Source organism: Cherax quadricarinatus, chromosome 5, assembly GCF_038502225.1.
Source record: "Cherax quadricarinatus isolate ZL_2023a chromosome 5, ASM3850222v1, whole genome shotgun sequence".
Taxonomy (NCBI): Eukaryota; Metazoa; Arthropoda; class Malacostraca; order Decapoda; family Parastacidae; genus Cherax; species Cherax quadricarinatus.
Window position 1 is genome coordinate 12826027 of NC_091296.1, and position 26131 is coordinate 12852157.

The 26131-nt window shown below is 39.6% G+C and overlaps 1 protein-coding gene across 2 annotated transcripts in view; it reads left to right on the forward strand.

Moving 5' to 3' along the window:
• 14-3-3epsilon (tyrosine 3-monooxygenase/tryptophan 5-monooxygenase activation protein epsilon) overlaps positions 1-26131 on the forward strand; it is a 67308-nt gene that overhangs the window by 22984 nt on the left and 18193 nt on the right. For both annotated transcript variants that reach the window (XM_070100179.1, XM_070100181.1), the window contains exon 2: positions 2385-2584. In XM_070100179.1, coding sequence (XP_069956280.1) covers positions 2385-2584 — 200 coding nt within the window. The remainder of the gene's footprint in view (positions 1-2384; positions 2585-26131) is intronic.

Below are 26131 nucleotides of genomic sequence, written 5' to 3' on the forward strand. Positions count from 1 at the left end.
CCTACATTCCAGTGAGTACAAGTGCTTCCAAGAGTTCCCAGTAGTTGAGGTGTTTGATAGAACTTGTATGTGCAGTAAAGGTTCTCTGTACACTCTAGAAATGCAGTTTCACCTGTTTTGAATGGAGATGTTAATGTACAGCCATATTCCAGCCTAGAGAGAACATTTGATATGAAAAGGATCATCATTGGCTTGGCATCTCGTTCTGAATGTTCTCATTATCCATCCTGTCGTTTTCCTTGCAGTTGTGATCATGGCACTGTTGTGATCCTTGAAAGTGAGATTCTCAGACATTGCCACTCCCAGGTCCCTCACATTGTTTTTCCGCTCTATTGTATGATCAGAGTTTGTAGTATGTATACTCGGTTCTAATTATCTCCAGTTTTCCATAACAGAATAGTTGGAATTTCTTCATTGAGCATCATATTGTTTTTGATTGCCCATTGGAAAACTTGGTTTATAACTTCTTGGAAGTTAACTGTGTCCTCAGACGAGTCTCGTGCAGATCCTAGTATCGTCTATAAAAGATGACAAGGTGCTGTGGATTACATCTGTCTGATGAGGATGAGAAACAGGATGGGGGCGAGTACTGTGCCTTGTGGAACAGAGCTTTTCACTATTGCAGCTACCGATTTAACTGTTGACCACTACTTTTTGTTCGATTGGTTAGAAAGTTAAAGATCCATCTCCCCACTATGCCAGTTATTCCTTTAGCACATATTTTGTGCACTATTATACCTTGACCACACTTGTCAAAGGCTTTTGCAAAGTCTGTGTATATTACATCTGCATTCTGTTTTTCAGTGGATCCAAGACCATATCATAGTGATCCTGTAGTTGTGAGAGGCAGGAGCGACCTGCTCTGAACTCGTGTTGCCCTGGATTGTACAATTTTTGGGAATGCAAGTGGTTTGCAATAGTGCTTCTTAGCGCTTTCAAAGATTTTTATGATGTGGGATGTTAGAGCTGTTGGTCTATATATTTCTTAGCTAATGCTTTACTGTCACCTTTATGGAGTGGGGATATATCTGCTGTTTTTAGTATGTAACTGGAATATCACCCATGTCTAAGCTGCTCCTCCAAAGTATACTAGGGCATGGAAAAGGGGTTTCGTGCAGTTCTTAATGAACAGAGTTCCAAGAGTCTGGGCCTGGGGCTGAGTGCATGGGCATGTTGTCAACCGTTTTCTCAGTCTATCTGAGTTATGGTAATGTCGGAAATTTGGCATACATTGATGTAGTTTTGAGGCTCGTTCATGAAAAAATAATTTCAGTCGTTGATATTTAGGCCGATTAGTGGCTTGCTAAACAGTGTCATATTGGGATTTCAGTATCTCGCAGTAGTCTGCATAACAGTAAATCTATTGTTTGTGTGAATAAAAATTCAAAATGGAAAGCAAGCATGATATACAAGGGGCCTGGAGATGTGACTAATGAGCAGAGAAATGTTATTTTAGTGCTAGAAATGTCTGCATTGTTTATTCTGGACCCTGCTTTGAAATTTGTGTGAAATTGGCCAAATTACCAATTTCAGACCACTATTTGGTAGTTGAAATAGGTGAATGGGTGGTTTCTTGTACTCAGTTGACAGAATACTAGTGAAATAGCCATGAGTTTGGTAGACTGGAGCAATGGAATCGGCCAAAAATGGGATGTAAAGTGGCTGAAATCACTGATGTGCAAATATCGCTGTTGGGTTAAGTGTATTATAACCTAACCACTCAGTCATCTGGCACCCTACAGGTCCCGATGATGCCAGAGTAGTGGTGGCCAACCTGTACTGGCACTGATACCATCAGCTAATTTTGGTGGTATCAGTGAGTATTGCTAATTTTTAGCAGCATTGATGCTGGTATCATTGTGTATTGTTTAATTTCGATGGTAAAAGTATTGGCCTAAAATTGTTGGTATACTGGCAAAAATTTTTTTTTCTAGTATTCCCTATTAGGAATACTTGGAAAGTTAGCATCCTAATAGTGCCAAACATGCACAATGAGAATGCAATAGAAACAGTGAGCCTAATTCTGCTGTATCTACAAATTGTTAATCATACTCTCTTGGTAAGACATGGCTGTTAAAAATATTACTGGACTATTTCTTGTGGCTAAAAAAAAAAAAAAAAAAAAAAAAAAAAAAAACAACGTGGGGGGGGGGGTCGACACCCCCCCTTCCCTCAAAGTTCCTTGACAATATTGAGGGATTCTTGATCAAAGAATTGGACCTCTCCTTCCTTGGATCAGATCTGATGGCCTCCCATTTCCCCAGGTGCTCTGAACCTATGGCTTTAATACTTTCTCCCCCCATCCTCACCAACCTGAATGAAATATTTTGATAGTGTTTGTCCATCATGATTTGTCCATTATTTTCACAACATTCTTTCAACAGAAATGGTGGAGGCTATGAAAATGGTAGCTTCAATGGATGTTGAACTAACGGTAGAGGAGCGAAACCTTCTATCTGTCGCATACAAGAATGTTATTGGTGCACGACGAGCCTCTTGGCGAATAATCTCTTCTATTGAGCAGAAAGAAGAAAACAAGGGTGGCGAGGAAAAGTTAGAAATGATCAGGAATTACAGGACACAGGTTTGTTGTTTTTTGTTTTTTATCCAAAGGTAATTTTTTTTAATTGAGAACTTTAATATATCTAGTTGCTAAAGTTAATTTGCAAGTTGAAAGTGGGGAATGGGCTGGTTTATAAGTTAGTGAAATTGTATTATAAAGTAGTTTAGTTTAGCAAAGCCAGTAATATGACTGTGTACACAGTGCAGATTGCAACCTTCTAAAAAAAATTTTCCGAGGAAGGCATTGAATGTTGAGTGGCACTGCTTGTTTAGCACTGCACTGCTTGTTTAGCACTGCACTGCTTTGTTGGTAGTTTGCAGTGGCATGTGAATTCATACTTGCAATATAAATGATTTGGTCTGTGAAGTTCTTAATAGCATGTTGCAGAGTAGGTAGAACCTGGTGAACAGGATATGTTGGTACTTGCCAAATGTACGTCAGTGTTACCTTTTCCCTCAATTTTATAAAGGCATAAAGCAGGTGATTTGGATAAATAAGCTGAATAGTCTTTTGGTAAAGGAAAAAATTTGTTATGTAAAGTAAAAGGACACAAGTGCAACTAATGTGACATTTTATTGTGGCAACGTTTCGCTCTCCAGGAGCTTTGTCAAGCCGATACAAAAACTATATGGATACAGAGGGTATATAAAGGCTCAGTGAGGTGCAATACTAGTGAGGTACCATTTCGATGTTCACTAGTGGTGGTGGTGGTAGTAGTAGTAGTGACAAAAGTTGTAGTAATACAGTATGTTAGAGCAATTAATTCGTACATGAGTGAAAGGATATAAAAGCTATTACTTGGGTAACGTAAAAATAGGTTGGACAATTATATAGACTGGATGGAGAAGGCCTGTTTCAGTGTTCACACTCTGTAATGTGCTTTATGTAGTATAACAGGAGAGACTGTGATGGCAGGGTTTACTGTTTTCAGGAGGATTCTCGCTAAGACTTCAGAGATGGTGAAGCTGCCGTTGTTTTGTTTAATTGTATTCGAAACGGCGATCAGTGCTGATTCGAGGCACTTGCGTCTGCGGAAATTAGTTTCTTTGATCACTAATTGGGCATCACTGAATTTCATGAGACGATGGGTGGAATTTCGGTGTTGTACACAGGCGTTGTTCATGTTATCGTTCCTACATGCGTAAATGTGTTCATTGAGGCGGGTGTCGAGGTTTCTTGCTGTTTCACCTACATAAATCTTGTCCCAGCCTCCACAGGGTATGGTGTAAACTCCTGCATTGACTGGTTCGTGGTGCTTTGATTTTGTCCTGGTTAGATCCTTTATTGAAGTGCTAGAAGCGATGGCGACTCTGGTGTTAGCTTGTGAAAGTATTTTTGAAACGTTCAGTGCAACCTGGCTGTTGGGAAGAATTATAACTTTGCTGGGAGTGGTGTTGGTGCATGGAGAATTAATGATCTGAAGAGCTCTTTTCTTGCAGTCTTTGATGAAAAAGGAAGGAAAATGTAACTCAGTGAAGGTTTGGTGAATGTATGTACATTCCTCGTCAAGAAACTCAGGACTACAAATTCGGTATGCTCTTAGGAAAAACCCAATAATGATGCCTCTTTTGGTCTTGGTATCTTGACTGGAATAGAAGTGCGTGAGATCATTTTTATTGGTAGGTTTGCGATAAACTTGAAATCTTAGGTTGTCTACTTTGTGAATGAGGACGTCGAGGAAAGGTAGCTTGTCATTGGACTCTTATTCTAGTGTAAACTGGATCGCCGGTTCAACTGCGTTGAGCCTTGCCTGAAGATTCCGTACATCAAAACGTTTGGGAGTTATTACGAGGACGTCGTCCATGTAACGTAACCAAGTGACGCTTGAAGGGATGATGTTTACGAAGTGTTCGGACTCTAGGTGTTCCATGTATAAGTTGGCTAGGACAGCACTGATGGGGGACCCCATTCCCATGCCATAGGTTTGTTTGTAGAGCTTGTTATTGAAAGAAAAACAGTTGAAATTAACAGAGTTCAATCAAGTCAACTAAATCTCCGGGAGATAGAGGAAGATTAAGGTCCTGATTGCCTTTACGTCGTATAACCTCGATGGCTTTTGTGGTAGGTACTTTTGTGAAGAGGGAAGTCACGTCCAAACTGCTTAGTTTCTTGTTACGGATGGAGAGGTTGCGGATGCGGTTGAGAAGGTCTCCTGAGTGTTTAAGATGAGCGGGGCTGATGGTCCCCAGAAGGCAGGAAAGATGTTTGGCGCAAACCTACCAATAAAAATGATCTCTCGCACTTCTATTCCAGTCAAGATACCAAGACCAAGAGAGGCATCACCATCGGGTATTTCCTAAGAGCATACCGAATTTGAAGTCCTGAGTTTCTTGACGAGGAATGTACATACATTCACCAAATCTTCACTGAGTTACATTTTCCTTCCTTTTTCATCAAAGACTGCAAGAAAAGAGCTCTTCAGAACATTAATTCTCCACGCACCAACACCACTCCCAGCGAAGTTATAATTCTTCCCAACAGCCAGGTTGCACTGAACGTTTCAAAAATACTTTCACAAGCTAACACCAGAGTCGCCATCGCTTCTAGCACTTCAATAAAGGATCTAACCAGGACAAAATCAAAGCACCACGAGCCAGTCAATGCAGGGGTTTACACCATACCCTGTGGAGGCTGTGACAAGATTTATGTAGGTGAAACTGCAAGAAACCTCGGCACCCGCCTCAGTGAACACATTTACGCATGTAGGAACGGTAACATGAACAACGCCTGTGTACAACACCGAAATTCCACCGATCATCTCATGAAATTCAGGGATGCCCAATTAGTGATCAAAGAAACTAATTTCTGCAGACGCAAGTGCCTCGAATCAGCACTGATCGCTGTTTCGAATACAATTAAACAAAACAACGGCAGCTTCACCATCTCTGAAGTCTTAGCGAGAATCCTTCTGAAAACGGTAAACCCTGCCATCACATAGTCTCTCCTGTTATACTACACAAAGCACATTACAGAGAGTGAACACTGAAACAGACCTTCTCCATCCAGTCTATATAATTGTCCTACCTATTTTTGTTACCCATGTAATAGCTTTTATATCCTTTTACTCATGTTCGAATTAATTGCTCTAACATATTCTACTACTACTATTATACTACTACTATTATACTACTACTATTATACTACTACTATTATACTACTACTATTATACTACTACTATTATACTACTACTATTATACTACTACTATTATACTACTACTATTATACTATTATACTACTACTATTATACTACTATTATTATACTACTATTATTATACTACTATTATTATACTACTATTATTATACTACTATTATTATACTACTATTATTATACTACTATTATTATACTACTATTATTATACTACTATTATTATACTACTATTATTATACTACTATTATACTACTACTATTATACTACTATTATACTACTACTATTATACTACTACTATTATACTACTACTATTATACTACTACTATTATACTACTACTATACTATTATACTATACTACTATTATACTATACTACTATTATACTATACTACTATTATACTACTATTATACTACTATTATACTATTATTATACTACTATACTATTATTTACTACTATACTATTATACTATATTATTATACTATTATACTTCTATTATACTATTATACTACTGCTATTATACTATTATACTATTATTGTACTATTATACTATTATTTTATCACACTGGCCGATTCCCACCAAGGCAGGGTGGCCCGAAAAAGAAAAACTTTCACCATCATTCACTCCATCACTGTCTTGCCAGAAGGGTGCTTTACACTACAGTTTTTAAACTGCAACATTAACACCCCTCCTTCAGAGTGCAGGCACTGTACTTCCCATCTTCAGGACTCAAGTCCGGCCTGCCGGTTTCCCTGAACCCCTTCATAAATGTTACTTTGCTCACACTCCAACAGCACGTCAAGTATTAAAAACCATTTGTCTCCATTCACTCCTATCAAACACGCTCACGCATGCCTGCTGGAAGTCCAAGCCCCTCGCACACAAAACCTCCTTTACCCCATCTCTCCAACCTTTCCTAGGCCGACCCCTACCCCGCCTTCCTTCCACTACAGACTGATACACTTGTGAAGTCATTCTGTCTCGCTCCATTCTCTCTACATGTCCGAACCACCTCAACAACCCTTCCTCAGCCCTCTGGACAACAGTTTTGGTAATCCCGCACCACCTCCTAACTTCCAAACTACGAATTCTCTGCATTATATTCACACCACACATTGCCCTCAGATGTGACATCTCCACTGCCTCCAGCCTTCTCCTCGCTGCAACATTCATCACCCATGCTTCACACCCATATAAGAGCGTTGGTAAAACTGTACTCTCATACATTCCCCTCTTTGCCTCCAAGGACAAAGTTCTTTGTCTCCACAGACTCCTAAGTGCACCACTCACCCTTTTCCCCTCATCAATTCTATGATTTACCTCATCTTTCATAGACCCATCCACTGACACGTCCACTCCCAAATATCTGAATACATTCACCTCCTCCATACTCTCTCCCTCCAATCTGATATCCAATCTTTCATCACCTAATCTTTTTGTTATCCTCATAACCTTACTCTTTCCTGTATTCACTTTTAATTTTCTTCTTTTGCATACCCTACAAAATTCATCCACCAATCTCTGCAACTTCTCTTCAGAATCTCCCAAGAGCACAGTGTCATCAGCAAAGAGCAACTGTGACATCTCCCACTTTGTGTGATTTTTATCTTTTAACTCCACGCCTCTTGCCAATACCCTCGCATTTACTTCTCTTACAACCCCATCTATAAATATATTAAACAACCACGGTGACATCACACATCCTTGTCTGAGGCCTACTTTTACTGGGAAATAATTTCCCTCTTTCCTACATACTCTAACTTGAGCCTCACTATCCTCGTAAAAACTCTTCACTGCTTTCAGTAACCTACCTCCTACACCATACACCTGCAACATCTGCCACATTGCCCCCCTATCCACCCTGTCATACGCCTTTTCCAAATCCATAAATGCCACAAAGACCTCTTTAGCCTTATCTAAATACTGTTCACTTGTATGTTTCACTGTAAACACCTGGTCCACACACCCCCTACCTTTCCTAAAGCCTCCTTGTTCATCTGCTATCCTATTCTCCGTCTTACTCTTAATTCTTTCAATAATAACTCTACCATACACTTTACCAGGTATACTCAACAGACTTATTTCCCTATAATTTTTGCACTCTCTTTTGTCCCCTTTGCCTTTATACAAAGGAACTATGCATGCTCTCTGCCAATCCCTAGGTACCTTACCTTCTTCCATACATTTATTAAATAATTGCACCAACCACTCCAAAACTACATCCCCACCTGTTTTTAACATTTCTATCTTTATCCCATCAATCCCGGCTGCCTTACCCCCTTTCATTTTACCTACTGCCTCACGAACTTCCCCCACACTCACAACTGGCTCTTCCTCACACCTACAAGATGTTATTCCTCCTTGCCCTATACACGAAATCACAGCTTCCCTATCTTCATCAACGTTTAACAATTCCTCGAAATATTCCCTCCATCTTCCCAATACCTCTAACTCTCCATTTAATAACTCTCCTCTCCTATTTTTAACTGACAAATCCATTTTTTCTCTACTACTGCTGTTATACTATTCTACTACTATTATACTACTGCTATTATACTACTATTATACTATTATACTACTACTATTATACTTCTTCTATTATACTATTATACTACTATTATACTATTATACTACTATTATTATACTATTATACTACTATTATACTATTATACTATTATTATTATACTATTATTATTATACTATTATACTACTATTATTATACTATTATTATACTATTATTATACTATTATACTACTATTATTATACTATTATACTATTATACTACTATTATTATACTATTATACTACTATTATACTATTATACTACTATTATACTATTATACTACTATTATTATACTATTATACTACTATTATTATACTATTATACTACTAGTGAACATCAAAATGGTACCTCACTAGTATTGCACCTCACTCTGAGCCTTTATATACCCTCTGTATCCATATACTGTTTGTATCGGCTTGACAAAGCTCCTGGAGAGCGAAACTTTGCCACAATAAAATGTCACATTAGTTGCACTTGTGTCCTTTTACTTTACATATTGCCGGTAATTCTGCCAACATTATTACAAAAAATTTGTTGCATAGGATAAGGCAGGAATAAAACTGATACAATGAGAAGGTATTTTAATACATCTGAAAAAGATTTACTCAAAGAATTATATACATGTACAGTAAGAAGTGGGCAAAAATTAACCTGAAAGGCCATATCTCGTGTGCTCAAGTATGTAACTAAGTGAATTTCCATAGTAGACAAGAGAATAAAGTATCTTCATAGGTAGTATTGTTTGATAGAAGTGTTCATTGTGTTCAGATATGGGGAAAAAAGTGAATACAAAATGGCAGGGATCACTCCATAGAATGAAAATGTTTGACTTGAATATAATTTCAGCAGATCTAGCTTTTAACCCTTTCACTGTCATGACCTTTAAAGTGAAGTCCCATCTATATTGCAATTTTCAAAAAAAAAAAAAAAAAAAAAAAAAAAAACCTGAAGGTAACAGCACCAAAAATGCAAACCTTTTGAAATTACACAGGCATTTTGGGCATAATTTACACATCAGCATTTTCACCCTAGTTAGTAAATTCTATCGTGCACAGACCCAATTCCTATTTCAGTAGTATTCCTTCCATTCTATTGAGAGCAATAAACTGCCCATTCAGCTACCAGAACTAACCTATAAAGTTCACACAAGTCTGATTTGGTCAGTTTTACACAAAATTCAAAATTCCAGTTTAATCCTTTCATCTGTGTTATTGGAGCATCATTCACATAGACTACATATTAAGCACAGCACCCTCAGATGTTCTGTGATCAGTAAATTTTGGCCTAGACACGAGAGAATGGGTCTGGGGAAAGTGCATAGTACAAGAGCCTGCCCCATGCAGTGCATGATAGGGAAAAAAAAACATCCAACCTTGTTTGGTTTTAATGCAACTTGTATGCTAGTGGAATGTGGATGATTTTGATCTGTGTTAGGACTAGAAATAGTTCGAAATACGGCTGAACATTGCCCCCCCCCCCCCCCCAAAAAAAAAAAAAAATCCCTTGAAGGGCAGGATCCCTTTGCTCTTTCAGGTTTGTTTTGAGTTTTTGCTAGGTCTACTTCAGTTATTAGGATGGCTTATACCATGACCAGTCACTCTTAGTTCTTTCTTTCAACGCATTGGCCATATCCCACAGGCGGGGTGGCCCAAAAGGAAAAATGAAAGCTTTTCCTTTTACATTTAGTAATACATACATAAGTGGTTACTAGCCCCTTGCTCCTGGCATTTTAGTCTCCTCTTATGACGCTCATGGCTTACGGAGGAAGAATTCTGTTCCACTTCCCCGTGGAGATAAGTGGAAATAAACAAGAACTAGTAAGAAAAATGGAAGAAAACCCAAAAGTCTGTATATATATTCTTAGTTTTATTTTTTTTTTTTAAGAAGTCGGTCTTCTCCCACCGAGGCAGGGTGACCCAAAAAGGAAGAAAATCCCCAAAAAGAAAATACTTTCATCATCAATTCAACACTTTCACCACACTCACATAATCACTGTTTTTGCAGAGGTGCTCAGAACATGACAGTTTAGCAGCATATACGTATAAAGATACACAACATATCCCTCCAAACTGCTAATATCCCGAAACCCCTCCTTTAGAGTGCAGGCATTGTACTTCCCATTTCCAGGACTCAAGTCCGGCTATATAAAAATAACCGGTTTCCCTGAATCCCTTCACTAAATATTACCGTGCTCACACTCCAACAGATCGTCAGGTCCCAAATACCATTTGTCTCCATTCACTCCTATCGAACACGCTCGTGCACGCCTGCTGGAAGTCCAAGCCCCTCGCCCACAAAACCTCCCTTACCCCTTCCTTCCAACCTTTTTGAGGACGACCCCTACCCTGCCTTCCTTCCTTCTACAGATTTAAATGCTCTCCATGTCCTTCTACTTTGATCCATTCTCTCTAAATGGCCAAACCACCTCAACAACCCCTCTTCAGCCCTCTGATTAATACTTTTATTAACTCCACACCTTATCCTAATTTCCACACTCTGAATTTTCTGCATAATATTTACACCACACATTGCCCTTAGACAGGACATCTCCACTGCCTCCAACCGCTTCCTCGCTGCTGCATTCACAACCCAAGCTTCACACACTCATATAAGAGTGTTGGTACTACTATACTTTCATACATTCCCTTCTTTGCCTCCATAGATAACGTTTTTTGACTCCACATATACCTCAACGCACCACTCGCCTTTTTCCCTTCATCAGTTCTATGATTAAGGAGGGAGAGGGATTTTTTTTTTTTTTTTTTTTTGTTTTCAACCGATTTATTTTATTTTTGGTGTACTTTTAGAGGTGCATATATAGTTTAATGTGACAGTTTCAGTATGATTGGCCAACAAACAACATAGAAAAAAAATATTAACATAATTTTGATATATGGCAGCATCCCCTGACAAATTGGCACTACGAGTGGCACTTCCGACATTCCCAACTGTTAGAATACAACTAGCACGAATCTTTTACGTTGCCATTTCATCTAATATATCTTATTATCATGGTAAAAAAAAATACATTTGACAGAATATTTGGCATTCACCAAAATATCTGCCTTTTACCCCCCACAAAATCAAAAATATTTGAGATATTCCAAAAAATCCATCGTTAAAAATTAAAACACACTTTGTTTTATATTGTCTGTGAAAATCATTTCAATACAATCATTAATAATGGTTGAGGTCCGCGAAATAAGTGAATAAGTTACTTCCGAGATATAGGCCTAGAACGCCGGTAGGCCTACCGTCAAAAAAAAAATTTTCTTTTTTCGCGAAAATCGTGTTTGTTTCGGTGTATTTCTTAGTAAACTGATGTTCTAGTGCAGTTATCCTCTTCAAAACATCGTTTTCTCTCACTCACAGACCAAACAATACAACATGGAGATGAGGAGTAACTTTTTTATATCGAAATATTGCTGGTGGACTCTCGCTATATTATGGCCTATTTTATTCAGTCTAGAGTATATAACATGTTTGTTTGTTATTTACAGTGATTATTATATCATATTAGATCAATTCTGATAGATAAATAAGCCGTATAGTTAATATATAAGCTGATATAAGCGTAATAATGAAGTGATTTCACCTGGCACTCTCTGGAGAGGGATCACTGCCGAGTGTACCTAGGTGCTTCCCGATAGGCTAGACGTCTATTGATAAGCTCCAACTACTCTTATATGATGCCAAATAATCAATTATTATATTAGAAAGAATAATGCAAAGAAAAAGCGATAAAAAACAAGGAAAAAATTCCAAAAAATACATAGGTTGAGAACAGACGCGCTACCTACATCGCCGCCACCATACCTGATATAAATGACTATAATTTCTTGTAGAAACGTTGTAGAACATTGATTCTTGTACCATTGTGTTGCCAAAGAGTTAAGCTATTTTTCTATATGAATAACTCATTTTCATAAATTTTCGAATTTTTCGAGAGCGCTGAAAAAAATGTTCACACATCCACCCTTAACCTCATCCTTCATTATTCATTCTTAGTTATATTGTATTCTATTAATCTGAGAAATAGGGTAAATCTTTGATTTTTGTGTGATGTATCCAAAATTGAGGGCAAGTGTTGTATAGGAGAGGCCTGGGGAAGTGGTTAATGAACAGAGGATAAGTTGCTTTAGTGGCTGGAATGTCTTGTGTTTATTTTGAAGTCTTTTAAAATTGGAATTTGTTGAATTTTCTGTAAAATTTGCCGAATTGCTGATTTATCAGCAATTTATTACGTAGCTTGGGTAGTCGAGTAGGCCCTTTCTTTCATTCAGTTGATAGAAGGGAAAGGAAAGGTGCAAAGTATTAAGGAATTTGATCAAATTGAGGAGTGGAATTGGCTGAAGATAGGACTGAACAAAATTGCCAATGTGTAAACTGATCATACTGCCAACTTGTGCTCCTGTGTAATTCTGTAAATTTCCATAAATTCACATTTTTGGTGTCATTACTCTACCATTTCAGAAGTTTTTTTTAAATTGTGACTTGGCACTTTTAACCATTATTGCTCTGTCCACATTTAACCCTTTGACTGTCGCCGCCGTATATATACGTCTTACGAGGTACCGTGTTTGACATGTATATACTCATAAATTCTAGCAGCTTCAAATCAAGGAGGAGAAAGCTGGTAGGCCCACATGTGAGAGAATGGGTCTGTGTGGTCAGTGTGCACCACATAAAAATCCTGGAGCACGCAGTGCATAATGGAAAAAAAAAAGCTCCGACCATGTTTTTTTTTTTTTTTTTAATTAAAATGCAGACATTGTGGTCTATTTTCGTATAGTATTTATGGTTGTATTCTCGTTTTCTTGGTTTCATTTGATAGAATGGAAAACATATTATAGAAATAGAGGTGATTTTGATTGATTTTACTATAAAAAGAACCTGGAAATGGAGCTCAAAGTAGGGGAAATGTTTGATTTTTGCCAATGTTCAAAAGTAAACAAATGATGCCATTGTCCAATAAATGTCCAACTAGCCATTCAAATATGCAGTCATGAATGGGTTGATGTTATTTATACAATTATTACAGTATTGTAGTAGTCTGCATAATAGTAAGTCTTCTATTTTTTGTTTGAATAAAAATTCAAAATAGAAAGCAAGAGTAATATCAGAGGGGCCTGGAGACATGACTGATGAACAAAGAAAATGTTATTTTAGAGCCAGGAATGTCTGCATTGTTCATTCTGGACCTTACTTTGAAATTGTCATATTTTTTAGTTTTTGTGAAATTGGCCAAATTGCAAATTTCTTACCACATTATTAGGTAGTTGAAATTGGTAAATGGGCAGTTTCTTGTACTCAATCGATAGAAAAAATGGAGTTCTAAAGAAATAGCTATGAGTTTGGGTGACTGGAACAATGGAATTAGCCGAAAATAGGGCTCAAAGTGGGCAAAATAGCCGATTTGTAAACAGCGCAGAGGTCGCTAACTTTGCGAGAGCATAATTCTGTCAGTTCATCAAATTTCGTTTTTTTGGTGTCATAACAATCTGGAAAAGATTCTCTATCATTTCATAAGAAATAATTTTTTTTTTTAATTTTGCAACACCAGGAGACACCTCAGGATTGGGGGTTGCGACAGTCAAAAGGTTAACAGTTCCTCAAAATATTCCTTCCGTCTTCCCGATACCTCTAACTCTCCATTTAATAACTCTTCTCTCCTATTTTTAACCCTTTGAGGAGTGAGTCTCGATCCTGAACTCCCACTCAGTCGAAAATTTAAAAAAAAATTATGAAATGAGGGAGAATCTTTTCCCCAGTGGGAATGACACCAAAAGTATGAAATTTGATTGAAAACTTGTGGATTTGTGCTATTGAAGTCTTGGCGATATTTACTGATCGGCGATTTCACCCAATTTGAGCTCTATTTTTTTGGCCAATTCCAGTGTTTCAGTTGACTAAAATCATAGCTGTTTCACTAGAACTCCATTTGTTCTATCAATTGAGTACGAGAAGCTTCCTATTTCCTGATTTCAACTACCCAATAAAGTGGTCAGAAATTGGCAATTGAGCCAATTTCACACAAATTTCAAAAGATGCCAGTTTCCAAATAGGGTCCAGAATAAATGACACATTCCTAACACTAAAATAACATTTTCTCTGTTCATTAGTCATATCTCCAGGCCCCTTATATTACTCTTGCTTTCCATTTTGAATTTTTATTCTCTCAAAAAATAATGATTTACTGTTATACAGACTACTGCATTATTGTAAAAATGGTATAAATACAGTATCAGCGCACTTGTGACATGTATTGGATGCATGGCATGATTTGTTAACTCTTGAACATTAGCAAAAATGGAACATTTCTGCTAGTTAGAGCTCAATTTCAAGGTACGTACTTTTCATTGTGAAACCAATCAAAATCGTCTCTATTTCTGTAACATATCTTCCATTCTATCAAGCGAGACCAAGAAAACAAGAATACAACCATAAATACCATACGAAAATACACTGCAAGTCTGTTTTAAACCAAAAACTTTGGAGTTTCCTCATTATGCACTGTGTGCTGTAGGATTTTTTTATACTGTGCACACTGACCACACAGACCCATTCTTTAATATGTAGGCTGCCAGCTTTCTTCCACTAGATTTGAAGGCGCTAGAATTTTGGTGTACAGTGGACCCCCGCATAACGATGGCATCACATAGCGATTATTTCGCATACCGCTTACTTTAATCGCAAAATTTTTGCCGCGCATACCGATTAAAAACCCGCTCACCGATTTTCGTCCGAGACGCGTCCAATGTGCGCCCTCACCCAGCCTCACATGTGCCGCCCGTGCCATTGTTTACCAGGCAGCCTCCGCGCTAACATCCAAGCATACACTCGGAATATTTCGTATTATTACAGTGTTTTCGGTGGTGTTTCTGGAAAATAAGTGACCATGGGCCCCAAGAAAGCTTCTAGTGCCAACCCTGTGGTAAAAAGGGTGAGAATTAGTATGGAAATTAAGAAAGATTTTGAAGGGTTTGGGGCTAACCCTGAGAAGCCTATGCCAGTTGTGGAATCCATTGTGCCTACTTCAAAGATTAAGGAAATGTGTGCACAGTGGGTTGAACTGCAAACCTTTATGGATGAAAATCACCCTGACACAGCTGTTGCAAGCCGTGCTGGTGACTATTTCAATGACAATGTTGTGGCCCATTTTAGACAAATCGTAAAGGAACGGGAGGTACAGAGCTCTATGGACAGATTTGTTGTGCGACAGAGGTCCAGTGACTCTCAAGCTGGTCCTAGTGGCATTAAAAGAAGAAGGGAAGTAACCCCGGAAAAGGACTTGCTACCTCAAGTCCTAATGGAAGGGGATTCCCCTTCTAAACAGTAAGAAGATAATGCTCTCCCCTCCTCCCATCCCATCAATCATCACCAGATCTTCAATAAAAGTAAGTGTCATGTAAGTGTGCATGCCTTTTTCAGTTTGTGTGTATTAAAATTAACATTTCATGTGGTAAAAAATTTTTTTTTTCATACTTTTGGGTGTCTTGCACGGATTAATTTTATTTCCATTATTTCTTATGGGGAAAATTCATTCACATAACGATTATTTCGCATAACAATTACCCCTCTTGCACGGATTAAAATCGTTAACCGGGGGTCCACTGTATAAGTATGTGACTGACCCTGGCTGTTAAGATGTACACGTTCGTGACCGACCCTGAAAGGGGTTAACTCTTTTAAAGTGTCCAGACCCCTGATCTTAGGCGTGTTTACCTGGAGTTTACCCGGAAAGAGTTCTGGGGGTCAATGCCCCCACGGCCCGAGGGTAGAGAATCTTTATGAAGGTAATGAAATAAAAAGTATGAAATTCGATGGGAAACTTGCAGAATTATGCTCTTACAAAGTTAGCAGCCTCAGCAATTTTTGCAAATCGGTGATTTCGCCCACTGAGCCTTATTTTCGGTCAGTTGCATTGTTCCAGTCGACCAGACTCTTAGGTATTTTTGTTTTATCGATTGAGTACAAGAAACTGTCCATTTATCTATTTCAACTACCAAGTAGTGATCAGAAATCAGTAATTTGGCTAATTTTACACAATTCAAAAATTGCCATTATAAGAATAGGGTCCATAATAAACATTCCTGGCACTAATAAAACATTTCCTCTGTTAGTAATGTCCCCAGGCCTCTTCCTGTGCTGTGCTTGCCTTCTATTTGAATTTTTATTCACACAAAAAATAATTTACTGCTACACAAACTACTGCATTATTGTAATTGTATAAATGTCAGTGCATTTGTAAACTTGTATTAGACTGACAAGTTTGACGCATATTGGACAAGCGATGTAATTTGTGAACTCTGGAATATTGGCAAAAATCTGACATTTCTGCTACTTGAGAGCTCAGTCAAGCTACATGAAACCCCGGTTTTCGCCCTTAATCCATTCCAGAAGGTAGGTAGAAATCCAAAATGGACAAAAACCTAAGTAATATTTCCCATGAGAAATAATGTAAATCAAATTAATCCATTCCAGACACCCGAAAATATTAACAAAAAAATACATTTTATAGAGAATAACTATTGTTTTACATACAGAAAACAATGAGAAATAAATACAAAGGACCTTCGACCAATGATATTAATCCGTTCCAGAGAGCTTATCTTTAGGCGAGTTTATTGTTGGTCGAATTAATTTTCTCCATAAGAAATACTAATGGAAATCCAATTAATCCTTTCCAGACAGCCAAGAGTATTAACCCTTTCAGGGTCCAAGGCCAAAATCTGAAGTCACGCACCAGTGTCCAAGAAATTTTGAAAAAAAAAAAAATTATTTTTTCTTACAGAATTAAAGAGCATATTTTTGTGAAGGTAATAAAACAAAAAAAATAATCTGATCAGTACTTACTGAGATACAGTGCCAAGAAGTTTATAGAAAATGATGTGGTGGTGGCAACATCGACGAATTCCACATACGCGTATTATATTATTTTGTTGTTTTAGTTGTTTTTTCTTTTCTTTTCCATTTTTTTTCTATTCCTACTAACATTTGGGGCCTGAGAGACCAATACTGTATATAATTGATATAAACTCACTGTATTGAACACAATAACTGCACTAAAGTTATTATCATATTATTGTTTACCACTGTTGTTTATTACAATAAACATGCACAAATATTGTATAATACTAATGTTCTATCATATATTTACATATTTACAATCACTGGACATGGTTTTAGAACTGCTGGAGCTTGTGGAACTCCTTGAAACAAGGCACCATGCACAGAGGCACCTTACATTCCTCATACATAAACCGAGTGTCTTTGCGTCTTTGTTGCCGTCGTTTTGTTTGTGCACAGACAATGCATCTCTTCTGAGCAAATTTCTTTTGAGTTGAAGGAAGCTGTATTATGAAATGATCACCTTCTCTCCTCAAACGCTTGGGTATATCGTGATGAATTCGAGGACCATGTTGTATTGCAGGTGTTGTTACCTGGTACTTCATTGAGTTGTCTGACAACAGACAAACAAAATTCACCATAGGGTGGTCTGTTACCAGTCTTTATTTGGTACATATTATATGCATTCAGCATTGAAATGTCCATGAGATGGAAGAAAAGTTTCATGTACCACTTGTAACTCTTACGAACACAGTCAACAAAACCAATCTGCATGTCACACTTGTCAACCAAGCGCATGTTTTGTGTATAATCAATCACTGACACTGGTTTTCGAATACGTTCATTAGTCACTCGATCAACTTTGCCACTGTCTTGCATTTCATTACGGTGAATGGTTGTCAACAATGTGACATCTCGTTTGTCATGCCACCGTAATGCCATGATGTCATTGGCAGTAAACACCTGCACGTCATCACCACGAACACCTGCATTGAGCCTGGGCATATGTTTACGATTAGAACGCACTGTGCCACACACATCTGTCTTGTTCACTCGCATGAAATCACTGAGTAATGGGCTTGTGTACCAGTTATCGGTATATAATGTATGGCCCTTACCAAGATAAGGTGCCATCATGTTTCTCACTACGTCACCTGAGATACCCAATAACATCTTGGTATCTTTCAATGTTTTACTACCCGTGTATACAACAATATCCAACACCAGGCCACTGTCACAATCACAGAGTACAAACAATTTTATACCAAAGCAGTTCCTCTTGCTCGGTATATACAGTGGACCCACGCATAACGATTTTAATCCGTGCAAGAGGGGTAATTGTTATGCGAAATAATCGGTATGTGAATGAATTTTCCCCATAAGAAATAATGGAAATAAAATTAATCCGTGCAAGACACCCAAAAGTATGAAAAAAAAAATTTTTTACCACATGAAATGTTAATTTTAATACACACAAACTGAAAAAGGCATGCACACTTACATGACACTTACTTTTATTGAAGATCTGGTGATGATTGATGGGATGGGAGGAGGGGAGAGAGAGTGTTAGTGTTTAGAAGGGGAATCCCCTTCCATTAAGACTTGAGGTGGCAAGTCCTTTTCTGGGGTTACTTCCCTTCTTCTTTTAATGCCACTAGGACCAGCTTCAGAGTCACTGGACTTCTTTCGCACAACATATCTGTCCATAGTGGCCTGTACCTCTCGTTCCTTTATGACTTCCCTAAAGTGTTTCACAACATTGTCAGTGTAATAATCACCAGCACGGCTTGCAATAGCTGTGTGAGGGTGATTTTCATCCATGAAGGTTTGCACTTCAAGCCACTTTGCACAGATTTCCTTTATCTTTGTAGTAGGCAACTTCTTCAATTTCTCTCTCCCCTCCTCCGAACCAGTTTCCTCAGGTCTGGCCTCTTGCTGTTGAAGTTGATCTATCAGCTCATCAGTGGTTAGTTCTTCATTGTCCTCCTCCACCAACTCTTCCACATCCTCCCCACTAACCTCCAACCCCAAGGACTTTCCCAATGCCACAATGGATTCCTCAACTGGAATAATCCTCTCAGGGTTAGCCTCAAACCCTTCAAAATCCCTTTTGTCTACACATTCTGGCCACAGTTTCTTCCAAGCAGAGTTCAAGGTCTTCTTAGTCACTCCCTCCCAAGCCTTACCTATAAGGTTTACACAATTGAGGATATTAAAGTGCTCTCTCCAAAACTCTCTTAGAGTCAGTTGAGTTTCTGAGGTCACTACAAAGCACCTTTCAAACAGAGCTTTTGTGTACAATTTTTTGAAGTTTGCAATAACCTGCTGGTCCATGGGCTGCAGGAGAGGAGTGGTATTAGGAGGCAAAAACTTCACCTTAATGAAGCTCATGTCCCCATAAAGTCGCTCTGCCACGTCTGTAGGATGACCAGGGGCATTGTCTAACACCAGGAGGCACTTAAGTTCTAATTTCTTTTCAGTTAGGTAATCTTTCACATTTGGGGCAAATGCATGGTGTAACCAGTTATAGAAAAAGTCCCTAGTGACCCATGCCTTACTGTTTGCCCTCCACAGCACACACAAATTATCCTTGAGGACATTCTTTTGCCTGAACGCTCTGGGAGTTTCAGAGTGATACACTAATAAAGGCTTAACTTTGCAATCACCACTAGCATTGGCACACATCAACAAAGTAAGCCTGTCTTTCATAGGCTTATGTCCTGGGAGTGCCTTTTCCTCCTGAGTAATGTAAGTCCTGCTTGGCATTTTCTTCCAGAACAGGCCTGTTTCATCACAATTAAACACTTGTTCAGGTTTCAGTCCTTCACTGTCTATGTACTCCTTGAATTCCTGCACATATTTTTCAGCCGCTTTGTGGTCCGAACTGGCAGCCTCACCATGCCTTATCACTATGGATGCCACTACGCTTCTTAAATCTCTCAAACCAACCTTTGCTGGCCTTAAATTCACTCGCATCATCACTAGTTGCAGGCATTTTTTTAATTAAATCCTCATGCAACTTCCTAGCCTTTTCACATATGATCGCTTGAGAGACGCTATCTCCTGCTAGCTGTTTTTCATTTATCCACACCAATAAGAGTCTCTCAACATCTTCCATCACTTGCGATCTTTGTTTCGAAAACACAGTTAAACCTTTGGCAAGAACAGCTTCCTTGATTGTCTTTCTGGTGCCCACAATAGTAGCGATGGTTGATTGGGGTTTCTTGTACAACTTGACTAGGTCGGCGATACGCACTCCACTTTCATACTTATCAATGATCTCTTTCTTCATTTCTATTGGAATTCTCACCCTTATTGGTGTACGGTTGGCACTAGAAGCTTTCTTGGGGCCCATGGTCACTTATTTTCCAGAAACAGCACCGAAAACACTGTAATAATACGAAATATTCCGAGTGTATGCTTGGATGTTACCGAGGAGGCTGGCTGGTAAACAATGGCATGGGCGGCACATGTGAGGCTGGCTGAGGGCGCACATTGGACGCGTCTCGGACGAAAATCGGTGAGCGGGTTTTTAATCGGTATGCGCGGCAAAATTTTTGCGATTAAAGCAAGCGGTATGCGGATTAATCGCTATGTGATGCCATCGTTATGCGGGGGTCCACTGTACTGCTTGAATGACAGTCTACCTTTGAACAAAATCAAAGCCTCGTCAATTACAAGATTCTTGAATGGATAAAAGTATATCCTGAACTTTTGTTTGAGATACATGAAAACATTTCTAATCTTGTATAACCTGTCACTTCTGTCAGGCCTGGTTTTTGTCAGAGAAGTGCAACATACGTAACAGTAAGATAAACCTGTTCACTGGTATTATTTCACTGAAGGATGGGGTAGAAATTAGCCGATCTGTGGACCAGTATGCTTTTATATTATGCTTATAGACGTGAGGCATAAGCATTATTGTTGCAAAAAGCAAATACATTTCTGCAACAGTCGTCTCTTTCCACCTGTGTAGTCTTGACTGTGGTGATAAGATCGTATTTGCCATGGTGTACTGAAAATACTTATTACTTTCCCTGGCAGTAATTTCCATCAATGGCTGGTCAAAGAATAATTCAAAGAATTCCAGTTCATTGGCCGTGGTTCCAAGGGGACAGGTAGGTAGAATTCCACTTTGAGAGTCATCAAAGTGGTGAGGCTTGGGAACAAAATTGGGATTTTGCTGCCAATCCCACATACGGTTTTGTGGTGGATACTGGATATCATAGGCTGGTTGTACGGGCGGTTGTGGTTGTGGCGGGCTGGTGGCTGACGCTCCGCTTTGTCCTTGAACTGACGAGTCAGCAGCGTGGGTCCCCACGTGGCACGGTGAGTCATGCATGGCGGTGCCACTACCACCACCAGCACCACTAACACCATCCACTGATGCCTGTGGCCCATCCATGCCAAGTGTAGCCACATCATCCTCACTATCACTACCTAAAACGGGTGTAGGGGCACGGGATGTACTCCGTCCCCTGGGCACAGCATAGGGTACACTACCCGAGCGCATGCGGCGGTGAACATACCGACGCTTCACTGGTGAATATGATTCCTCACTATCACTACTCGAATGATCGTCGAGCGCAATAAAATCACAATCCATGTCAGAATCATCGTCATTACTGAAGTCAGAGGCCTGGCCACGCGAAAATATTAGTTTTCTCTTACGTTTAGGAACACCCGACCGTGAGTCACGAGTGCCCACACCAGAGGTAGAAGGTCGAGGATTGTCGGGGTTTTCTGCACTATTATCGATATCCTGGTCATTATTTTCGGTCACTAACTTATCAAAGCCGTAGAATTCGTCTTCATTTCCACTTCCATCAGTGTCAGAACTATCAGACAGGAAGAGGAGAGTCCCAATTTTCCGGGGAGTGAGAGCTGACTTGTGATTGAGGCATGGTGAACAAGGGTGACCGAGCCGGCGTTCCCACAATGCTATGCAGGCGCCTAGATTTTTTGTTTATGGCGCACACCCACGGCGCAGACCCATTCTCTCACATGTAGGCCTATGAGCGCTTTCGCGCTAAATTTGACGGCGCTAGAATTTTGGCATAGATCTACGGTTTGGACACTCACCGTAAAGCCGTAGATCTATGGGACGGACCCTGAAAGGGTTAAATTTTTGTTTTTTCATGAAATAATTTCCCTACAAAGAAAACAATGAGACATGCACAATAACTACATAAATAAATGTTAAAATGACACTTGCCTTTGTTGATGAGTGATCAGTGATACACGAGCAAAGGCTTCACTTTGCAATCCCCACAAGCATTACAACAAAACGTGAAAGTTGGCCTGTCTTTCATAGGCTTGTCCTGGGAGTGCCTTTGCCTCCTGAGTAATGTAGGTCCTGTTTGGCATTTTCTTCCAGAACAGGCTTGTTTCATCACAATTGAACACTTGTTGGGGTTGGAATTTTTCACCATGCCTTATTACACTGTGTATGCCACTACGATTCTTAAATCTCTCAAACCAACCTTTCCTGGCCTTAAATTCACCAATATGAGCACTAGTTCCAGGCATTTTTTTCCTGTTCACCTGGGTGTTAGTAGACTGGTGTGGGTCGCATCCTGGGGGACAAGATTAAGGACCCCAATGGAAATAAGTTAGTCCTCAATGATGCACTGACTCTTGGGTTATCCTGGGTGGCTAACCCTCTGGGGTTAATTGTTTTTTGGTAATAGTTTCTTGTTAAGCCACACTAAAAACACACTCCACATCTTCGAGTAGTACAGCTGATGGTGGTGGAGCAACAGCTGACAGTGGTGCAGCAACAGTCAACTGTGGTGCAGCAGCGGCTGACCATGGTACGATAGTATTTCTCACTCCTTTTTACCACAGGGTTGGCATCAGCTTTCTTTGGGCCCTTAGTGGCTTATTTAGCAGTTACAAGCACTAAAAGCAATGGAATAATACAAAAAAATATCGAATATATGCATGGAGCCATCCACCCTGGCTTGTAAACAATGACGGCAGGGCAGCCGAGGCGCTCAGGCTGGATGGACAGATTTGGGATGTATCATTTTGGTAATTTTTCATTGTTGGTTGGGCCAAAATTTTTACGCTCAAATGCTTCATTGGACGAATTTATCGTTTGACGATTCCTTCGTTGGCCGAGGGTCCACTGTATAAAGCACTAAATTTAATGGATAATGAGCATTTAAATCACTTTTACCTTATTGAAGATGCTTGTTGCCATATTCTTTGCAATATCCACATGCAAATTTTCGCCTCCGGAACACTATCTCCCGCTAACTGTTTTTCATTGATCCACACCCACTTCTCAACATCTTCGATTGTTTACCATCACTACCACCCTCTCCCGCCAATGTTTCGGATGAACTTGCGGAGTATTGCTTGCTGAAAAAGTGACAGGCAGACTGAGTCACGTGTGTGTGAGTGGCCATGTCCTGGGCAGGCGGACATCTGATACGGACGATTTCCAAGCAGAAGTACGAAACCCAGGGGTAAAATTTTGCCCTAAAAAGTGGTCGAAATCCGAATTGTACAGTACTCACACAGGACGAAATCCTAGGTTCCACTAAATTTTCAGTCCTGAAACCAATCAAAATCTCTTTCTGTAATGCATCTTCATTCTATCAAATGAGACCAAGAAACCGTGAATACAACCATAAAAGCTATACTTAAATACACTGCAAAGTTGCTGTTTTAAACCGAAAAGTTGTTTTTTTTTCTCGTTCTGCACTGCCTAATGCAGAATATTTTTTATATAGTGCACTCTTACTGCATAGGTCTCTCTCATATCTAAGCCCAAATTTGCTGCTCATGGTGTAATTTTACAGCATGGACACTGACTTCAAACCAATAATGTTACAGCACAGATAGTAAAGTGGTTAAGTTCATGTCAGTGCCCCCATTTGATCAAGTTTAGTTATTTTGATAAGATTACTTCTGTTATATTGAATGAGCACAAGAAACCATCCCTTGAAATTTCAGAACTGCCCTATAAAGTGCACAGATGCTAGTTATTTGGCCAGCTTTAAAAAAAAAAAAATCAAATTTAAAACAGTCCAAAATACACTGTAGACATTCAGACTTTAAAACATTATTTTCCCTGCCTCTCCTGTATTGCCTTCCATTTCGAATGCACCGCGTTAAAAAAGGAAAAATTAAGATTTACCTTATTTTTTGGTTAATAAAATAGCAAGGAGTGATTGACCATGGTTTATGGCATCCCAATAATTGAATCACTTAGTAAAAGCTCTTAAAACTAACCTAAGGATGAAGGGAAGATGGGCTTACTTGTCCTCGGGAAATTGACACACGCCGAATATTTCTGCTACTGCGAGTCCAATTTTAAGCCAGTACTAGTCTAGAAACCAACCAAAATCAGTCTATCCATCCCTCTCTTGTCTTATTGCTGTCACCCTGTCATAGAACTCCAGTAGGTTTGTGACTCAGGATTTCCCATCCCTGAAACCATGCTGGCTGTCATTGATAAACTCGTTCCTTTCTACGTGCTCCACTATTCTTCTGATCTCCATGTCTGCATACTATACATGTCAGTGACACTGGTCTGGTTTAGTGCTTTGTGTCTGTCCCCTTTTTTAAAATTTGAGACTACATTTGCCGTCTTCCATACCTCGGGTAGTAGCCCTGTTTCTGTAGACGTGTTGAAGATTGTTGTTAGTGGTACACATAGTGCCTCTGCTCCCTCTCTCAGGACCATCTCTGGCCCCATCACCTTTGAGGTATTTTGCTCGCTTAGCAGCCTCTTCAAGTCTTCCTCGGTTATATGCATTGTGTCCAACACTTGAAGGTGTATCCCACCTCTCTTTCTGGGGTCCCTTCTGTCTCCTGTGAACACTTCTTTGACTCATGTTGAGCTCCTTGCATACTTCACGGTCGTTTCTTGTGATCTCTCCTCCTTTCTTCCTCAGCCTGATTATCTGGTCCCTGACTGCTTTCCTCCTGATGTGGCTGTACAATAGCTTCGGGTCAGATTTAGCTTTCGCCGCTGTGTCATTTTCATATTGCCGTTGGGCTTCCCTTCTTACCTATGCATATTCATTTCTGGCTCTGACTTTTTCTTATTCTCCTGGGTCCTTTGCCTTCTATACTTCCATTCTCTAGCACACTTCGCTTTGGCCTCTACACCTGTGGGTGAACCAAGGGCTTACCGTGGCCTTTTTGTTATTTCTTTTACCCTTGGGTACAAACCTCTCCTCAGCTTCCTTGCATATTGTCACATATTCCATCATCTTGTTTACAGACTTCCCTGCCAGTTCTGTCCCACTGAACCCCGTGCAAGAAATTCTTCATGCCTGTGTAGTCCCCTCTTGTAATTTGGCTTCATATGTCCTGCCCTTCCTGCTTCCCTCTCCACTTGTAACTGCAGTGTATTTAAAGCTCAGAACCACATGATCACTGGCCCTGAGGGGTCTTGCATATGTGATGTCCTCAATATCTGCACTACCCAAGATGAATATTAGGTCCAGTCTCGCTGGTTCATCCTCGCCTCTCTGGTAGTGTCCTTTACGTGTTGGTGCATGAGGTTTTCCAGTACCACCACCATCTTAGCCCTCCACGTTTCTGGGCCCCATGTGGCTCCAGGTTTTCCCAGTTTATTTCCTTCTGGTTGAAGTCACCCATAATCAGCAGCTTTGCCCTTCTGGCCACTTCAGTCATTGTGTCAACCATTGCTCTATTACTCTCATCATACTCTTGCCTGTGGTGGGTTATACATCACTGCAATTACCACCTTGGGACCTCCAGACTGGAGTGTTCCTATTACGTAGTCTCTCGCTTCTCCTGTCTCCTCTCCAGCTCGTCAAACTCCCATCAGTTTTTGATGAGCAGTGCCACTCCTCCACCCCCTCTGTTTTGTCTTTCCTCAGGATCTGATATCCTGTTGGAAAGATGGCATCTGTTATTCCTGTGAGCTTAGTTTGTGAGAGCTATGATGTCTGGTGATGCCTCTTTGACTCTTGTGCCACTCCTCCCACTTGTGTTATTATTCCATCAGCATTGGTGTCCCATACCTT